Source organism: Hippocampus zosterae, chromosome 2 (genome assembly GCF_025434085.1).
Source record: "Hippocampus zosterae strain Florida chromosome 2, ASM2543408v3, whole genome shotgun sequence".
NCBI classification, from domain to species: domain Eukaryota; kingdom Metazoa; phylum Chordata; class Actinopteri; order Syngnathiformes; family Syngnathidae; genus Hippocampus; species Hippocampus zosterae.
In genome coordinates, this window is record NC_067452.1 from 13,449,755 (window position 1) to 13,468,786 (window position 19,032).

Genomic DNA, 19,032 nt, shown 5'->3' on the forward strand with positions numbered 1-19,032 from the left:
CAGCAAAAGGTGGTTCTATAAAGTATTAACTCAGAGGGGGATGAATTGCTTTGGTTTCTATTTGTTTAAAAATTTTGTTCGGCTTCACTGGTGACTCAGTCTGTCACCAACTTCGATACCTGTACCTCAGCACTGACAGGTTGACGTGCTAACCAGTCGACCACAATGCCGCCTCATATTGAATATTTGGATATGTATATTTATCATTTGCATATGTTATTTACACCTTAATCATAACATTAAGGTGTGACCTAACATTTAGTCTTTGAATTAAGTTTAATTTTGTATTTATTCATTTATTAAGTTGACAAACATTACCATAAATGTCCAACGAAAAGATTCAAAACATGCACTTGTAATGAAACCAAATGGAACTGCAAACGCGATTTTAAAATATGACTTCAAATCGCAAACAGCTTTTGAGCAAGCTCATACAAAATGTCCTCATATGCGAAAATGCGCCTGATGTACATACAAAAATGAATGTATGTACCCTCGAATGTGCTGGATTGGTTTGTCCATCCGTCCGCATGCAGGCTGCCTCTCTTGATTCCTCTCTTGGCATTCACCGCGTGCCTTAATGGTTCTCGTGTGCAATCAAGGTCCACTGTGAACACAAGGAGCGGCATCTTTTACAGCGTCCGTTAGCATGGCAAGCACGCCGGAACACATGAGGAACGTTTTCAGGCGCACATCGCCCGAGCAGTCTGCAATATCCTCTGCGTTTTATTTGGACAAAGCCGCGGGCTAGCGGGCAGGCGAATTCTCTTGGCCTCCTCACGCATTCGGGCTCCATTTTCTGGAATGCAGGTAATTAAAGGCCCCTTCCCCTCGACCCCCATTGCCTGCATGACGCGCATTGTCCCACGGCTGGGCACTCAGTGGCTCGCCGCCGCGTTCGGACGTGAGTGACCCGGCAGTCTCTGAGCTTCCTGCGGCTGCGTGGTGCGCTGACCGCGGTGCTGAAGAAGTGGACGACGTGGTTGGAAAGAATAATGAAAAAACATGACATAGAGTTTACGTAGAGCGCTGAAGCGTACGTCAATGTCGCCGCCACGTTGGATGTGTCAATGTGGCTTCAGTCGCTTCATTTGCTCCAAATATGTGAAGTACGCTTATTCCAGAAGTGGACATTTTATTTCCCCCCCCCCCCCCCCCAACCCCAATATATTTCTGCGGGCGCATGAAATGCATGTGGGTGGGCGGGGTCAATACCCTACGGACAGTGCTTACTTTGCTCCATATAGTTGATGCTACTGTTCTCTATTCACGTAGCAATGCTGCTCCCAGTCAAAAGTCTCGCATGGCTTTTGCGACAACCGCTGCCAGTATTACCATAGACAACATTTATGGTGCATGCACGGGCGTTTGCCACCGGACGGACAACCCGTTTCAACAGGTGCCTCCAACAGAAAAACAATTTTTAAAAAAAGGAAAAGAAAATCGATGATGAATTTAAATGTCTCAAAGGTCGGTGACTCCTGTGGTTTCCTATATGCATCCGGTTCAAATGGATCTTTGAGTTCGTGTTGTGGGAAGAGTGGCCTCCTCTTCCCCGCGTGTTCGTTGAATTTCGGACGAGGAGAATGTTGGTAAACCAAATAAAGGCTGGAGGCGATGAACAGTTCCTTCGAAGGGTTTACTTTATTTTTCTGCAGTTTACGAATCGATTCAGGCTCATGAGGGGTCCAGATTTGAATCAGGAAGCGTAAAAGATACACATTCATGAAATTATATAGAGACAATATGATAATGAGAGGCGGGGAGGCATCCCTCTCATGCAAATCCCAGAAACAAAGAAAGTAACATGCCATCTGACCCGGTGTGGCTAGAAGAAGTTGGGAGCGGTGAGGCGAGACCAGACCACCACTACCCACCATTTGTTGTGATGGCAGGAACACAGATACTTGAGATAACAGTTCCTCTTTTGATATTAAACCTGTCCTGTGGAGGGGGGCCCTAAAAGTGGTGGGGGTGGAGGGGCACTAAAGGTGATTGTAAACACAGTGAGCAGGAAATACCTTCAACAGCATTCTACATTGTTTCTTTCAAGTGTCTGAACAAACACAATGCCATCACATGACACCTTAACCATCAAACCTAACTAAGAAGAGAGGAATAATACAAGAGTATTCCAATTCGAGGAGATGATTGTTACAAGGACGCCAAGCTACGCTGTGGACATGGGAAGGTTATACAGCATGACTAAATATGAGCAGAATACAGACTTCATGAGCCAAGCTGGCGGGAATCTGTCCCTCCTCCCCTGCCATCCTGTGATTTCGCAAAGGATCGTCTGAACCTACAACGTACGAAAACAAAACCTCTCATCTCAGTGAACTGCGATCAATCATTCGTCACCAACATTTTTGTTAACATCTCTGCTTGTGCGCACATGAACATGTGGCACAACGAGTGTCGGTTGCTTTTGTCATTTAATAAGCAATATACGGTATATTCATGTTGATTTTTCGCCAAACTAGTATGAGCCAAACAACGTCACCTTGAGAATTCCATTCAAGGAAATTCAAAACAAACATTTCAATAAAAGAGAGAAGAATGCATGGTTCCAATATAAATGTTTTATTTAAACATCAAATTAATACTTTGCGGAAGAAATAATATTGATTTGTTTGCCTTGGAGGCGGCCCGGTAGTCCAGTGGTTAGCACGTCGGCTTCACAGTGCAGAGGTACCGGGTTCGATTCCAGCTCCGGCCTCCCTGTGTGGAGTTTGCATGTTCTCCCCGGGCTTGCGTGGGTGTTCTCCGGGTGCTCCGGTTTCCTCCCACGTTCCAAAAACATGCGTGGCAGGCTGATTGAACACTCTAAATTGTCCCTAGGTGTGAGTGTGAGTGCGAATGGTTGTTTGTTTCTGTGTGCCCTGCGATTGGCTGGCAACCGATTCAGGGTGTCCCCCGCCTACTGCCCGAAGACAGCTGGGATAGGCTCCAGCACCCCCCGCGACCCTAGTGAGGACCAAGCGGCTCGGAAGATGAATGAATGAATGAATGTTTGCCTTGGGCTTGGTGCTATATCGTGACCAAGTCCGGTATCAGAGCAAGAATTGATTTTGCAGGACACGGCCTCAATTTGAAGAACACATGGATTGAGCTTCAAAAGCTGTATGTGCACTTGCTACGCGCGATAGTTGGTCAACCTAATCGTGAAGGTTTCAAATTAGTGTTTAAAAATAGAGTCCGTGTGTCAAAGTGGTATTTTCTCCTAGGGTTAGTTTCAAAGTAGGGTTTTAAATTAGGTTCAGGTCATAAATTAGTGTATTAAATGACAAGGTTTCAAAGTAGGATTTTAAACTTTGGTTTGAGTTTCAAAGTAGGGTTCTAAACACTCAGTAGTGTTTGAAATTATGATTTTAAACCCGAGTTAGTGTTTCAAAGTAGAGGCGTGACCAGCGGGTAGTCGGCACCGGGCATCCATCTGAGGGAAGTGCATCCACAGCAAAACAGTTTCATTTAAGTCTGGCTAAAATTTCAGGAATACGAGGAGGATGCAAGTAGACATTGAATATAATTTATTTGAAGGCAAGCTTCAAGCAAGCACCACTTTTCATCTCTCTCTCTCTCTCTCTCTCTCTCTCTCTTTCTCTCTCATATATATATATATAATATATATACATATATATATTTAAATATATCTCAAGTCAAGTATCGAGTACAACTTTATTGACAAATGTGCTGTATGTGCAACAAACAGCACAGATGAAATTCCTTCCCTCTCACAAAAAGAGGATAGATATGTATACTGCATGTATGTGTGTGTGTATATATATATATATATTTGTGGTTGTATTATTAGGCTCATACTTCCACAATATATATATGTATACACACACACACACACACACACACACACACACACTATTCTTTTTCAAATGAAAGCTTAGACGTCGACCCGTTGGGCATCTCCAAAGTAGAGGAAGACGGCGAGGCCTAAGCAGTGGACAAAGGCAATGAGGTAGAACACTGACGTCCACGACTGGGTCACTTCAATCATATAACCCGACAGCGACACCATCAACACACCTGGGCGACACACATTACTCAATTACACTTCGAATTTCTCTTTTGAAAATGACATTTAGCACAATTATAGATAGATTCATTCACTCCGTGCCTCAAAACACTTCCACAATATCTCAATCGTCTTCATCCACTGAAATGAATTGCAGAAGAAATTTCCGTTCCTATCCTCTCCTGGTGGGATGAACCAGAAGTACTTGGAGGATAGGTTTGTTCGAGTTGTACAAACGCTTAGGAAAGGCACCTGGGTGCACACTTTAAGCCAGCTGTAGCAAAAGGTACTCCTGGCCAACCTTTACCCACAATTCTTTAGGGCAGCAACATGAGAGCACCGTAGTCGAGGGAACACGCAAAGACCCTTGTGTTTCATGCTCAAGACTTTAAAAATAATTAGAAGAAAGTAAACATCCATTTAACAAATGGAATTAAAACGTTTTGTGGATAGTCAATGAAACCACAAAATATACGTTCAAAGCAAAAGGAAAGAAGTGGTCCTACACAAACAGAACTAAAGCTATAAACATCTTTCCGTAATGTATTAGAGAATGTCCAAAAGCAACAAAAAACATAATCGGTCATCCTTGACAAAACATTCATATGTGTATCTTTTTCATTGTATTATTAGGCTCATACTTGCACAAGCTAGAGACTTGCATCAGTCGCGCAACGACATTGTTTCGGAAGAGTGGAGTCAAATTCAATTGAAACAGTACCGTGCTTTCCTTTGTTGGAAAATAAGCAACCTTTTCATCTCCACTTAACCTGATGGCATCATCCAACAAAGGTGGCATAAAGGTTCTTTCCCCAAGAGGCCCTCGAAGACTTTGAAAAGAAGAACTTCAGGACAAGACCTCTTGAAGTCCTGAACGTCAAAACCAACCAAAACGAAAGCCTTGGAAAGAACAAACGGAAGCTAAAGGCGTGAATCTAAGACTAACTCCTCCAAAAGAAAACATCACTTTTTTAAAAAATCCTAATCTTGGTTTTCACGCTCAACGATAACTGAAGACGTCTTCCATGGTACCGATTTGCAAGTAAAGTCAAACAGCCGTTGAGGATACGTACCCGTGAAAGCTCCGAGCATATTCATGAAGCCTAAAACATAAAAATAAGACAAATGAATACTTCAAATAACGTCTTGAGCCGCTTAACAGTGTTTACGTTGTTCCAAAAAGCAGGACGTTTCAAATGGCGCGGGTCCAGGAAGAGATTTAAAAAAAAAAAGTTTTCTAAATACATGATACACGTTAGAAGATAATTGCTGAAAACATGTACAAAGACTGAGAACTATGTGGTACTGAATTGTGGCGATACTTCAGTTGCCAGAAGATTTTGGGCATTTTTGGTTAAAATGGGGCCCAGTAACGCACTTTAGGTGTCTGGCATAAGTCGCCCATTCGCCACTTTGGAACAATGCGCCGTTATGCAGCAGATATGCGAGAGCCTTTTCCCGCATGACTGCTTCAGAGCAGAGTTTTAATAGTTCAAGAATTTTCATTGTACTGTAGTTTAGTTTTATTTGTTATTTATTTTCAAATCCAAGTATTTTGAATTTGTTTTCAGAGAAGGGTTGTTCATTTCTATTCGTTGAATCGACAAGTAGGAAAACAAAAGATATTTTCGCTTCAATTACACTGGTGAACAGTGTCAAAGTTTTCATCAGCCACAGTGTCATTTGTCCCCAAACACATTTCTGAGATTGATTTAAAAATTGTCCTTCCTGTTTTTCGTTCGTTTTCGGTCACTATGATGACCGTGCATTGGAGAGCCTCGTGTTCAGCCATAAGTGTGTGCACTCAAGCACGAAGAGAGGGAGATGGGGTTGGTGGGGGTGCGCGGGGGGGGGGGGGGGGGAGGCGATTTTATTCTATTATTTATTTATGCATCATATTTATTATTATTTAGTTTTCAATACTTTTTTAAAGTAAGATTTGACAATCAGTGGGTGATCAGGGGCTTAATGCTGGCATGCCACTTTAGAGCGCCTTGTTGTTGTGCTGTGGAAAAGTCCTGCTACAACCCGGTGTGATATACTTTATTCCAGGCGCCAGAGGTTTTTAACGAAGATAATTTGGTTGCTCAATCACGTAGGTGTGTGTAGGCATCAATTGAAGCCTCAATTTCCATACTTGACCGTTTATTTAAATCATTGCCAGTCATTGCGCAATAATTCTGCAGACCCCCAGGTTCCGACTCATGGGCCCAGTTTGAAAAACACTGCCTTTGAGTCACCGAGCCGACACGTGACGCATTCATCCATCACGATGTCATAAGGAGACACGTGCTCCACTCACCAAAGAGGGCACCGGCCCGTGAAGGAGTGAGATCCTGGACATTCACAGATGCACCACTGCAATGCACGAAAAGTTATCAGCGAAACACAGCACGATCTGGCACACAGGTAAAACATACATGAATTTTTCTTTTGAGTGGGCCTGTAAAAACAACCAACTGAAATTACGTGGTTGCACAAATGCGCACACCCTCTTATGACTGGACCAGAGGCAGGGAACTCCGGTTCCTCCTTCTAAAAAAGGCAGGATATAGATCTCGAGGAATTGGTGTTCTCTACCCTTGGAATGGAACAAACTATACTGTACAGTCCACCAAATAAAAATATCCATATAGCGATTAAAGTGTAGAGATGAGTGATCGTATTGTAAATGATTCCCTACTCCCTAATCACTATTTAGGGATTTTTATGGAAATATCTAGTTCCACTCTATAACAATCCCGATAGGGATTGAGCGAACAGCTTGACTCCATTTGAAGACCAAAACGATATTTACGCGTCTGACCACAAACAGCTTTTCCCACAATATTCAAATTTTCATCATTCTTCTTCATCATTTGCACATACCAGCTGGTGAAGGAGAGTGCAACCATCGCAGCAGAGATGCAGATGACGGCGATGGGAAAGGACACCTTGACAGACAGTGGCAAGACAAAAGCGCTGGACACACCCATGGCGATGAACTGAGAGGGGCCAGACATGCATTTTAAAATGTGAAAAAGTGCAGGCGACCATCGAAAGCAACTCATGTGAGCAGCACACTGCTGTGATTGCAACAATATAACATACATGTATACGCTTACTTGCATGGACTTTCTCACAAACGCGACACTGTATCCTTGGCTGATGAGCGAATCGGAGAGATATCCGCCACAAAGCGCCGCCGGAATGGCAGCCGCCCAAGGGAACACATTGTACACCCACATCTGAAAGGAAAGCCGGGCGACGGGCCGTCGGAGTCATTGGCGCAAACATAGTGGATGCCCTCTGGGCCGGTAGGAGAACACAAGTACCGTGGCGTGGGGATATTCTTCATGGAAGTATGTCGGCATCCATGAGAGTAATGTGTAGGAGGTGCCGCATGTGCACAGGTGAGCCAACACCATGGCCCTGTGTCAAAGCACACAATGACAAACATGTTCATGTATGTTTCATGTTAGGATGTATCTGTCTTGTGTGATTCAGTTTTGATTAGACTTTAGTTTCACTGTGTCTTCTTTTTTTTGTTGTCTACGTTTGTGTCATTAGATTATCAGCCCACCTGTGCTTGTCATCTTGGTCCCTTATGTCTTCCAATCCGACACTTATGTCTTGTCCAAGTGTTTCTCATTGTCTTCTCAGTTGCTTGTATTTTAAGTTTCCTTTTTATGTCCTTGGTTCAGTGTGTTTTAGCAGTCTCGTGTCATGTCAAGTCTTTTTTCCTGATGCGTGTTTAGTTACTTTGAGCCTCATTGTTTGAGATTTCTGCTAATTTCACATTTTGGATATTTCAAAGTATCTTATTTACCCTTTGATTTTGAAAGTAAATTGTTTTTGGAGCACTTCCTGCTTCCCCGGATTTAGTTCCCAATCCAAACCAAACGGGACAGGCAGCATAGAAAAGCCCACGTTTATTAAAAGACGCACTATTATGCTCGCCATTTTTTTGCTACCTGTCCACGGCCCACCCAAAATGGCTCTGCGACCCACTTGTGCGTCCTGATCCACCAGTTGAGAATTACCGGTCTGGAACACGGGTGGGCGTGTCCAGTCCTCAAGGGGTGCTATCATGTATGTTTCAGACGTTTCCCTCCTCCAAACGTGTGATTCAAATGACCAGATTCATTATCAGGCTTCCGCAGGGCTTGCTGATGAGCAGATCATTTCAATCGGGTGTGTTGGAGGAGGGAAACGTCGAAAATATACAGGCCAGGGCAGTGTGGAGTTGTCCACCCCTGGGCTAGAGTGTCATCCCCAGCACTGCCATCTAGTGGTCACTTGTCATAAATTCAAAATAAGACGACAGTAGTGCAGTCCCAGGAAAAAGTACCGGTACTGTATCTCCTTCCAGTCATACTTATACAGTATTTTTGACATTACATTCTAATATAGAGTACAAGCACTGATTTATACAAAAATGTTACTGCAATACTATTATAACGTGTAACCCATCCGTACCAGACGCATGGTTTTTTGAAGAGGCTCAGCAGATGTGTACATGCAAAACTCCTTGATTGGGAGTCATCTCTTCCTTCTTTCTGCTTTGGATAAGCTTTGCCTGAAAACATCATATGCCAAATGTTTTACCGTTTGAAATGGTGTCACGTGATAATTAAGTTCGATGAGTTTACTGTTCAGCACAAAAAAAACAGCAGCAAGTGGGGTCATTTTTCAGGTAAGCATAAATTATTGGACGGTATACTTTTAATGATTTTGCCTTTATTGGTCATCACGATGAATTTGAAATAAAGCCCTCAATGTGATCATTTAAATGGGTTCTCCATTTGTCATTTACATCTCGATGTTAATACTATGAAATAAAATCTGGACTTCTTTTGATCAGAAACCTTCCGTTTTCAACAACAACATCAAAGGAAGTGAAATGGTCTGCCGTTTGCCCCCCCCCCTCCCTTTCACGAAAAAAAAAGAAGAAAAAATGTGTGGATTAAAAACTGCAAACTCCCCCTTTAAACACTTTCACAAAACTATTTAGCCACAGCCACAAATTCAAGAAAACACAATAGTTGAGAGATGCAAAGATCGTGAATATGCACCTTTCAGAAAACACTGCCACACAACGAGCGCCCAGAATCCAGACAGAAGACCAACAGCATAGAATACACTTTCCCAACCATACCGGTCCAGCAGTACGGAGCCCAGCAAGCCTGCTAACAGTATTCTGAAAGCACAGTGCAGAGGTATCACAAAGAACACGTTTTGCATCTTACGCATGTTGAGCAGCATGTGGGTGGGCTTATGTATGCAGGCGGGTTTCTTGTGTGCACCGTATACCCAAGAGAGCTACCGCTCTGCATGATGCTGTTTAAAAAGCTCTTCTCCCCTTCCGGTGCACGCTGTGCGATCAGACTGGCCAAAGATGGGAAGAATACACCTGGAAAACAGCAATGGACATTTAGATCACATGCAGAGTGGTAACACCAAATGAAGCCCTTCGAACACGATATATTCCTATAAATAGGGACGGGCAGGTCCCGATACCAGGTATCAGTATCGGGCTGACACCAAGGTATCAGTAACTTATGCGAGCCCGGCGGTGGAAAAAGCCGTGGCTTGGATCTTGGCGGTCAGATCCCCGGCTACAGAAACTAGCTCGAGGTTCATGGAATGTCAGGAAGGAGCCTGAGCTAGTGTGTGAGGTAGAGATGTTCCGATTTGATATTGTCGGGCTCGCCCCCACCTACAGCTTGGTAGCATTTCACTGAGGTGGGGTTGGACACTCTTGCACGGTGAAGTTGCCCACAGTGAGAGGCGCCAAGCAAGTGTTGGCATACTTAGTGGTCCCCGGCTTGGAGCCTGTACGTTGCGGTTTACCCCGGTGGACAAGAGAGCAGCCTGCCTCCACCTTCAGGTGGTGGGGCAGGTCCTGACTTTTGTTTGTGCCTCTGCACCAAACAGAAATTCAGTGTACCTACCCTTTTTGGAGTCCTCGGAGGGTGTGCTATAGAGAGGGCTCCTGCCGGAGACTCCCTCATTCTGCTGGGGGACTTCAATGCTCATGTGGGCAATGACAAGGAGACCAGGAAGGGCCTGACTGGGAGGAACAGACCCCCCCCGACCCCAATACTTCCCCATTCGAACCCAAGGGTACTTGCTTTTTTTTCGTGGCAAGAGAATAAAGTGTATTTGAACATCCACTACAGCAGGTGTCAGTGCCGCTCTCATTGTGAGAATGTTTGCAGAGTGTATGCGCTCAATTGATTTTGTTTGCACCAAGGATGCGCACACAGCACAGTGACGGAGATAATGAAGTGCAGTGGACAAAGAGAGACAAAGAGTCACCATGAAAAAATATTTAACAGGGATGAAAAGAAAGGTGGAGAGAGACTTAAAAAAAAAGCTAATGCCAGTAAAGTTATTCTTTGTTGTTAAGTTTATCTATTTTCGGTACAGAGTTTGGAGGATGTGAAATATTTTCTTCTTCCTCGAGGGGACGTAACAGAAACTAATGGAGACACACAGCCGTAACGTCGGCATATCCACAAACCGAGTGGATACAAAGTCTACACCTCCCTGTTAGTTTTTTGTGATATAAAATAACAGGACCGACATAAATCATTTCCATACATTTTCTACCATAAATGTGACCTAAAACCTGTACAACGCAACAGATTCAAAAAAAGGTTTACAAGAGGGGCAGTGAAAATAAACAACCTAAATGATATGGTTGCCAAAAACAAAAACAAAAAAAATGAGCTCTACCATGTCAGCAGATGCATGTCCAATGCCCCATTTCAAACCTCTAGCACCAAACTGGATTTGTTTAATACCAACACATGGTCACCTCAGTCCACTTTGTCGTCATATGACTGTGTGCTGAAACCGCCCATCCTGTCGCAAATCTAGATTGCTAAAATTGTTCAGATAGCTCACCTTGCAGTATTCCCATGAAGACTCGGGCCATGGTCATGAGAGCCAGGGTGCGAGAGCCAAAGTGGGCCAATGCTGGCGTGCCTGCTGTGACCACCGCCCACGATATGGCTGAGAAGAGCAGGACTCGCTCCCCTCCAATTCTACAAAATAGAACATTCAGCATCAAAGTCAAGTGAAAGCTTGATTTAACCAGAAAAAAAAAACAAGCACTTGAGACCGATGTCTCTTTATCAAGGGTGAAAAAAAAAGCCCCAACTGAGTGGGTCTCAAGCTCATTGCAGAGGATAAAGAACATATAACTGTGAGTACTGTTATATAGAATTGCTAAATGTGTTGCTCCTCAAATATCCATTTCTTAAATTGTTATATATGCAGTTCCAATCACGTGCTAGTGTTTGCGTTTGGCTAATTGACAAAAGCAAGAACTGTGCTTTTATGTTGAGTATGCATTGTGTAATTCTCCTTCTTTGATGTTTGCTTTTAGAGTAAATTTGTCTTTGGAGTGGCATTTAACAGCTTTGAGCCTCTTTTCAGAAGAATTGTTGCTTGGCAACATGATCAACTCTCGGTGTGCGCCGTCTCCCAAGAATTCTGTTATGAGCACGGTATTCTGATTACATGGCTTTATTGGATTTATTAAAAAGTGAATGAGAAAACACACACTCCTTCAAAGTAGCCTGTAGATGAGCCGCGCACGCTGGCGATAATCCCCGGACCCACAGTGTGACGTTACTTTCACATTTAAAGTTTGACATATTTTGCACATAGAAATCGCGATGGAATTCGGGTCTCAGGAAAATCCCGTTCCAGAAATCAGCGCCATCCTCGGACTTTACATACATTTTTGGTGGTCGCGCATGTATTTTCAAGTTATGCATGTTGAGTGTGTCAGAAGCTGAGACGAAGAAAGTGCGTAAGGAAGGCGCGTAAGAAATTGACTAAAGCGCAAGCGGGAGAATATGCCCCCATTTGCCAATCTTCTGTTTGTTGTCAAGTGAGTTGAATTGACCTCACTGCCACCATACCAAGCTTGTATCTCAAGTTTGCACTCTCAAGTCAAAGCAAAAAATAAAAACATTTGATTGAATGTCAGCTTGTGTCTTGGAAAACTTGTACATCGCGTCAGTTGTATCTCAAGGCACCCCGGAATCACAAATCTGACATCTTTGTTATGTGTGCCTTTGAAGCTCTCCCAAAATCAGGAGTAGAGTTTTATATTTGAGGCAACGTAATTATGCCAAAACATTAGCACCTTGAAGCACAAAATGTACCTCAGGTCAAATTTTTGGGGATAAATCACATACAATATTGCCGTTGGGATTATGAGGGGTTCCCTGGACCCCAAAAGTGTGTGAAGCCTGCAGAAGGGAGCCAAGTAGAAAGACTTGCTTGTCACTCGCATGACCACCCAGGATCTGAGTGCACGAGTAGCCCCAGAAGAATCCACCCAGGGCCAGGCCAGAGTCGATCTTGTTCCAGCGGAATGCGGCTGCCATCGCCACCACACAAACGGGCATCGTCATCCGGGCACAGTACAACAGGCACGTCCCCACAAACAACACTGGCATCCATTTGCCGGCCTCTGCTCTGTTGTTGGCAAATAAAAAGATTTTTGGACTCTCAGAAAATCTCACAATCGGTGATGTCGGTCACACACACAATGTGCACATGCGCCATTACTAATCCAACAGATTACTTTTTCACTCAGGTCATCGGACTACATTTATCCTTCAAAATAAACGTTACTAAGCAGAACATTCATTCATTCATTCATTCATTCATTCATTCATTCATTCATCTTCCTAACCGCTTGATCCTCACTAGGGTCGCGGGGGGTGCTGGAGCCTATCCCAGCTGTCTTCGGGCAGTAGGCGGGGGACATATTTACTTAAATTAAATATTTACATTTTTTTTTTTTCCAAGATGCCGCCCGAGTAGGCAGCCTTCGGCAAGTGCTCTTCAAGAGCCTTGCTTTTTTGTTCTTTTTTTGCTGTTTTTGTCTTTTGTTTTGTCACATGTTGTTTGTTGTTTCATCGTGTGGACCTGATATGGACTGTTTTCAGCGTTTTTTGGCCACAACATTCGTCAAAGGAGAAGTATCTGTGCTTGGTGGTTGCGCCTTCTCGGCAGCACGCCTGTACCAGCACAGATTTTGATTGGGAGGAATGTCGGCGCCATTGACTGTCGGTGCTGGACAGACCTGGGGCGCTTGTGTTTTTTGCGCCAATAATGGGCAGCATTTTTCACAACCCCGTTTTGTTCAGTGGCTATGTCGGTGCTGTTGTACAGTCGGCGTTGGTGCGGCTGGATGGATGGCTGCTGAAGTTGAGGACGAGGAGAGAGGAGCGTTGGTGCAGAGCGCCGATGCGTATTTGGAACCATGAGTCGCCGCTCGGAATCGAAATGGATTTCCATGGGACAGGAGAAGTGAACCAATCTCTTTTTTCATCAATGGATGCTACAGCTTCTTGTTGACTTTGAAACGTAGCTTGTAGTCGACGTGTGCACATTTTGAGCATGACGTCTCTGATCTACTGGTTAAAGGACACTTTGATTCTCTCCTCTTTCATCTCAAACTGCTTCAAACAACAAAGCGTGTTATGGAAAAGTGGTTAGAACTGCACAACTGTCCGTGTTTTATGTTATGTGTTGTGTTTATTATTTTACTTTATGTTAACTGTTTTGTTAAGCGCTTTGTTACAGCTGCCGCTGTTGTGAAAGCGCTATATAAGTCAGCATGTATTGTATTGTATTGTAAACTTGACATCAGTATTGCAAGTACTGGTACCTTCCCCCACGAATCTTTCTAAAATGCATTTTGCATGCAACAAAAATATTCATCCATCCATTCAGCCATCCATCCATTTTCGGAACCGCTTAATCCACACTAGGGTCGCGGGGGGTGCTGGAGCCTATCCCAGCTGTCTTCGGGCAGTAGGTGGGGGACACCCTGAACCGGTTGCCAGCCAATCGCAGGGCACACAGCCAGACGAACAAAAATATTCGTTAATGAATAATAAAATACAGGAGTACGCTGGCACTCAACAAACAAGGGTACATTATGCAACACGTTCAGAAAGGGAAACGGTTTGAACATAGTGAGGCATCGGGGGAGTCTTCAACTTGACATTCGCCTCTGAGGGAGTGAGTCACGTACGGGTCATGTCATGTTCTTTGACGACTCACGTAACATACAATATAAACAGCAAGGAAGGGGGGGGGGGAGAATTTGCGTTTTCAAGCTGGAAGTACAGTCACTATTTTAAGTTTGTGTCGGCTAAAAACGGTAGCCCCATGTGCTGTCGACAAGAGTGTTATCTAGCTTCAATAAGCTTACGTCTACCACCCCCCCCCCCAAAAAAAAACAAACAAAAACAAAAACATGGACATCAGTAAAGTAAGGGAGATGCTTATGAAAGCAATTCATCTGTAAGGTAACAACATTACTTTTTAAAGGTAACTGTGGCGACGCTGCTCACAATCCAGATATAGAAGAGTAGAAAACTATTGTCGATGCAAGTGAACTTGATTAAAGCGCATCTCACCTGCGCCACAGATGTTTGCCTTGCGGCTCCTCTGAAGTGTTGTTAGCAGAGCAGACATCGCGCTCCAAGAGAGGAACGGCAAAGTCATTTGAACCATTTCCCAGCATGTGGTTTTGTGCCATTTGGGAAATGGTGGTGTCTTCGCTCCTCCGCCCAGAGTAGTGCGCTGCCGTCACCCGATCGCAGGCGGACGAGCTAGACGAGTAAAACGTGTTAGAACAAAAACCCTGAAAAAGCTCCTCAGTGGTGCGATCAAGAGTGACGTCAGAGGTATTTAGAGGGAGTTGTTGAATAGGGTGTGTGTGTGTGTGTGTGTGAAAGACAGAGAGAGAGAGAGAGAATGAAGCGCTTAAATGGGGGAGATGAGTCAATGCTCCAGAAATTGAGACAACGACAACAGGAACCTGGACATAATTGGGACATTGTTATTACTCTTTAGAGATGAAAGTAAAAATGTAACTTCATTTTGTTCTGGTTGGTGGCTGCCCAACAGACGGTGCAACATTTAAATGATACATGTTACACTTTTCACCACACAGCAATCCAGTTCTATTCGTCAGCTGGAATGCAATCGTTTACTGCCAGCCAGATCTGCCACAATTAATTACTCAAAAAGGAATCATAATTAAACTAACCGACAACCATTTTAATAATCGATTCATTGTCGAGTGCTCTTGCCGAACTGTCCAAATACTCAGCTTCTGGACAGAGAATATTTTTAGATTTCTCCGAAGTTCATGTCATGATCGTAGCCCCTCCCTTTGCATGAATCAGTAGCCAAGAAGTAGTTTTCAGTTTTAAAACTTTTTCTGAGTACAACTGTACGTCACTCCTTCGCACGTGATATTGCTTCATTGGTGGTTGTTTGGTTTTGTGTAATCATTAGACACTAAGGACTACAGGAATGGGAGACTATTTACTGTTGAGAGATGATTAATTTGAGAACAGATTCGACTGTTCCTTGTTACATCTCTAATGTCGATAAAAAGTCAACCGCAATTGAGATATTGGGCTCGTACAAGGCCGGAAAGCAAAAGAGACAGCAGCTCCATGGATGGCTCACCAGGACACAACAGAATTAGAGAAGCAAGACGTTGCCCATCGACACAGGTGGGCAGAATTTTTGACGGCCCTCCGGTAATAACGCGGAAATAATTTGAATCTGACAAAAGTAAATGTAATGAAAAAAAACAATAAAAAGTAGACATTGCTGTTGAATTGTGGTTGAACGACCCCCCCCCCCCCCCCCCAAAAGCAAACTCATTAAACAGGCCTGGACAAAAAGAATGCCACCAAAACTAAGGAGCCAAAAGCCACAGCTGAAAACCCCCAACAATGGCCAAGAGCAAAACACTGAAACAAGAAAATCCACAGCGAGTGTTGCTCTTTGTTGTTGCGTAGAAGATGTGACAAGAATTAATATCCAGAACAGTTTAAGAACATTTATTTTCATCATTCTTACCTGAGGATTATGATGAAAAGTCGCTGGAAAAATTCTACGTTTCATTTCATAGTGCCCTTTTGTTGAGGAATGGGAGCTGTCAATTTGCTCTTGGCCCTTCCTTGGTTACAGATTCTTTTATCTCTCTATAAGGTGGAAGAAGACCCAACACCACGTAGTCTTTTCTTCAGTTTATCGCAACGCAACACGAATCGATTCGGGCTCCTGTGAGTCTCAGATTTCATCAGGAAGCCCCGAAGAAACACATACATGAGATTATATAGAGACAATATGATAATGAGGGGCGGGTAGGTAAACCTCTCATGCAAATCCCGAAACAAAGAAAGTAACATGTCATCTGACCCGGTGTGGCCGGAGGAAGCCAGGAGCGATGAGGTGAGACCAGACCACCACTACCCCCCATTTGGTGCGATGGCAGGAACACAGACACCTGAGATAACAGCTCCTCTAAAACATGTCCCGTGGAGGAGGGCCCCAGAAGTGGTGGGGGTCGAGGGCACTAAAGTTGATTGTAATAACATTGAGCAGGAAATACATTCTGGTCACAGATCTTGAGATTAGGGTTCCTCTTTGAGGGCACTTGAGAGCCTTCAGGGACTTTTATGAGGTGGTGGAGGCAAGAAAACCCTTGGGGGGCTGTTAATTAACCAAAGAATCAGAATCAGAATCAGAATCAGAATCATCTTTATTGGCCAAGTATGTAGAACACACAAGGAATTTGTCTCCGGTATAACACGCTGCACTAGTATCATCGTAAACAACAAAATCATTGAACCATTTTAGAGTATACCAGTAGGTTTGTAGTACCATTTTGTGGTGCAAGAAGAGTGACTATGTCAGTGACTGTTTAAGGAGTTAATGGCTAGAGGGAAGAAGCTGTTTAAGTGTCTACTGGATTTGGTACGCATAGATCTGTAGCGTCTGCCTGAGGGGAGTGGCTGAAAAAGGTGGTGGGCAGGGTGCGGGGGATCCAGGAGGATTTTCCGTGCCCTTGTCTTGATTCTTGCAGTGTGCAAGTCCTCAAGAGTGGGTAGGGCGATGCCAACGATTTTTTCTGCCGTCCTAACTGTCCGTTGAAGTCGGATTTTGTCCTTTTTTGTGGCGGCCCCAAACCAAACCGTGATGGAAGAACACAGGATTGATTCGATGACTGCCGTGTAGAACTGTCGCAGCACCTCCTGTGGCAAGCCATGCTTCCTCAGCAGCCTCAGGAAGTACATTCGCTGCCGGGCCCTTTTCAGGATGGAGATGGTGTTGACTTCCCACTTCATGTCCTGGGAGACTGTGATTCCCAGGAACTTGAAGGTCTCGACGGTTGACACAGGGCAGTTGGATAGTGTGAGGGGCAACTGAGGAGAAGAATGTTTCCTGAAGTCCACGATCATCTCTACAGTCTTGACCGTGTTCAGCCCGAGGTTGTGTCGGCCGCACCACAGCTCCAGCTGCTCCACTTGTTGGCGGTACGCAGACTCGTCGCCGTCTTTGATGAGACCGATGACCGTGGTGTCGTCTGCGAACTTTATGAGTTTGACAGCTGGATCTGTTGAGGTGCAATCGTTTGTGTAGAGAGAGAAGAGCAGTGGCGAGAGGACACATCCCTGTGGGGCACCAGTGCTGGTAGTGCGTATTGATGATGTTGTTGCTCCCAGTCTCACCTGTTGTGTCCGTCCCGTCAGGAAGCTGAGGATCCACTGGCAGATCGTAGGGGACACTCCGAGGTGGAGTAGTTTGGGGGTGAGGAGTTCCGGGATGATGGTGTTGAACGCAGAGCTGAAATCCACAAACAGAATCCTTGCGTAGGTCCCTGTGCTGTCGAGGTGCTCGAGGATGTAGTGCAGGCCTATGTTGACTGCGTCTTCCACAGACCTGTTTGCCCGGTAGGCAAACTGGAGAGGGTCCAGCAGGGGTCCAGTGACGTTCTTTAGGTGATTCAGCACAAGGCGTTCAAAGGACTTCATGACCACAGACGTCAGGGCGACAGGCCTGTAGTCGTTCAGTTCCGATGTTGCCGATTTCTTGGGAACTGGGATGATGGTAGACTGTTTGAAGCAGGATGGGACCTCACACAGCTCCAGGGATCTGTTGAAGATTTGTGTGAAGACCGGAGCCAGCTGGTCAGCGCAGACTTTCAGGCAGGAGGGGGACACTTTGTCGGGCCCCGGAGCTTTCTTGATCTTTTGCTGCTTGAAGAGCCGTCTCACGTCCTGTTCGTGGATCTGTAGTGGAGAAAAAGAGGGTGGGGGGGTAGGTAGAGTGGTTTCTGGTAGAGGTGGGTGTGTGTGGGAAATGGGGGTGTCCTTTTCAAATCAAAGGGAAATGGGCTCTAAACTTCACAGTACATTCTTTGTTTTAACTACTTCAGCAGATTTTCAGGAGAGAGACTAGTGTCAATAGTTCTCATACCAAGATGAAATTCAACAATGTTCTACTACTACTTCTAGCAGAATAATTCCTTAACACCTTTCAAATGTGAGGTCTTCGTTGCAGCTTTCACCAACTCTGGCGACATAAGCACATTGGTCCTGTGCTGGTTGGAGGAAGAAGAAAGGCACATCTTCTCAGTCCGTTCTCTGAACCGCTAATTTTCACTGTTGACTCTTCTTTTAGCACTTACAAAACGTATTTCTTGCAGCAGCCACCTTGGACGCAGCCCACGTGGAACAGGGAAGTGTGCCGCCTTGAAATGCCACGACAGGACAAAGACAACCAACGGGTTGGTCCACAGCGCAATGCGCTGCGCTTATTGTGGTCTGAAAATGATTCAATGCGATCATGTATAGGCTAAGCTAGAGAACGAGGAGCAAGTCGTACCAGTTTACTGGTAGACACTTTGAACTGAAACTTGTTTGCCAATCAAAGAAGGGCTGCCCCGAGGAACAGAAAATCAAAGGGTCGAGGAGGCCCACAAATAATCAAGTTGTGCTCAATAATCAAGGCGTTTGAGCACATTTTCTAAAGGCGCCGTCACACCCAAATGTTCCCGAAAAAGGCCAGAATCCACCTCCAAACATACAATCAGACCGACGTGGCCATTCCAACAAGACTGAGCATTTTGGATTGTCTTTTTGGGCAAATCCTGTCACCATTGAGAATTCCAGTGATTA

The 19,032-nt window shown here is 44.6% G+C and overlaps 1 protein-coding gene and 1 long non-coding RNA gene across 9 annotated transcripts; one reads left to right on the forward strand and one right to left on the reverse strand.

Moving 5' to 3' along the window:
- Positions 1-332: 332 nt before the first annotated feature.
- Positions 333-18,658, reverse strand: LOC127595994 (solute carrier family 17 member 9-like). 8 transcript variants are annotated; one of them, XM_052058114.1, is made up of 13 exons: positions 18,373-18,658; positions 14,467-14,669; positions 12,311-12,508; positions 10,922-11,061; positions 9,323-9,422; positions 9,085-9,209; positions 8,489-8,588; positions 7,345-7,441; positions 7,135-7,257; positions 6,899-7,014; positions 6,333-6,388; positions 5,104-5,133; positions 340-607 (listed from the first exon to the last, which is right to left on the reverse strand). In XM_052058114.1, the coding sequence occupies exons 2-13, from the start codon at positions 14,586-14,588 to the stop codon at positions 402-404; spliced, it is 1,413 nt and encodes a 470-aa protein (XP_051914074.1). In that variant the 5' UTR covers positions 14,589-14,669; positions 18,373-18,658; the 3' UTR covers positions 340-401. The 8 variants fall into 8 exon arrangements, with proteins under 8 accessions (XP_051914077.1, XP_051914078.1, XP_051914074.1 ...); XM_052058115.1 differs by lacking the exons at positions 340-607; positions 18,373-18,658 and adding exons at positions 2,568-2,637; positions 3,043-4,041 and having other exon boundaries at positions 14,467-14,737; XM_052058113.1 differs by lacking the exon at positions 18,373-18,658 and having other exon boundaries at positions 14,467-14,743.
- On the forward strand, positions 662-1,421 carry LOC127596108 (uncharacterized). Its single transcript, XR_007961395.1, has 2 exons — positions 662-810; positions 1,276-1,421. It is a non-coding gene; the product is annotated as an uncharacterized LOC127596108 (long non-coding RNA).
- Positions 18,659-19,032: the final 374 nt, after the last annotated feature.

Coding starts and splice junctions, on each gene's coding strand:
- LOC127595994 (XM_052058114.1), bottom strand. CDS start 14,588: ATGGCACAAAACCACATGCTGGGAAATGGTTCAAATGACTTTGCCGTT. Junction 7,015..7,134: donor TTGTGAGAAAGTCCATGCAA/GTAAGCGTATAC, acceptor GGCCCCTCTCAG/TTCATCGCCATGGGTGTGTC. Junction 5,134..6,332: donor ACGGGCCGGTGCCCTCTTTG/GTGAGTGGAGCA, acceptor TTTATGTTTTAG/GCTTCATGAATATGCTCGGA.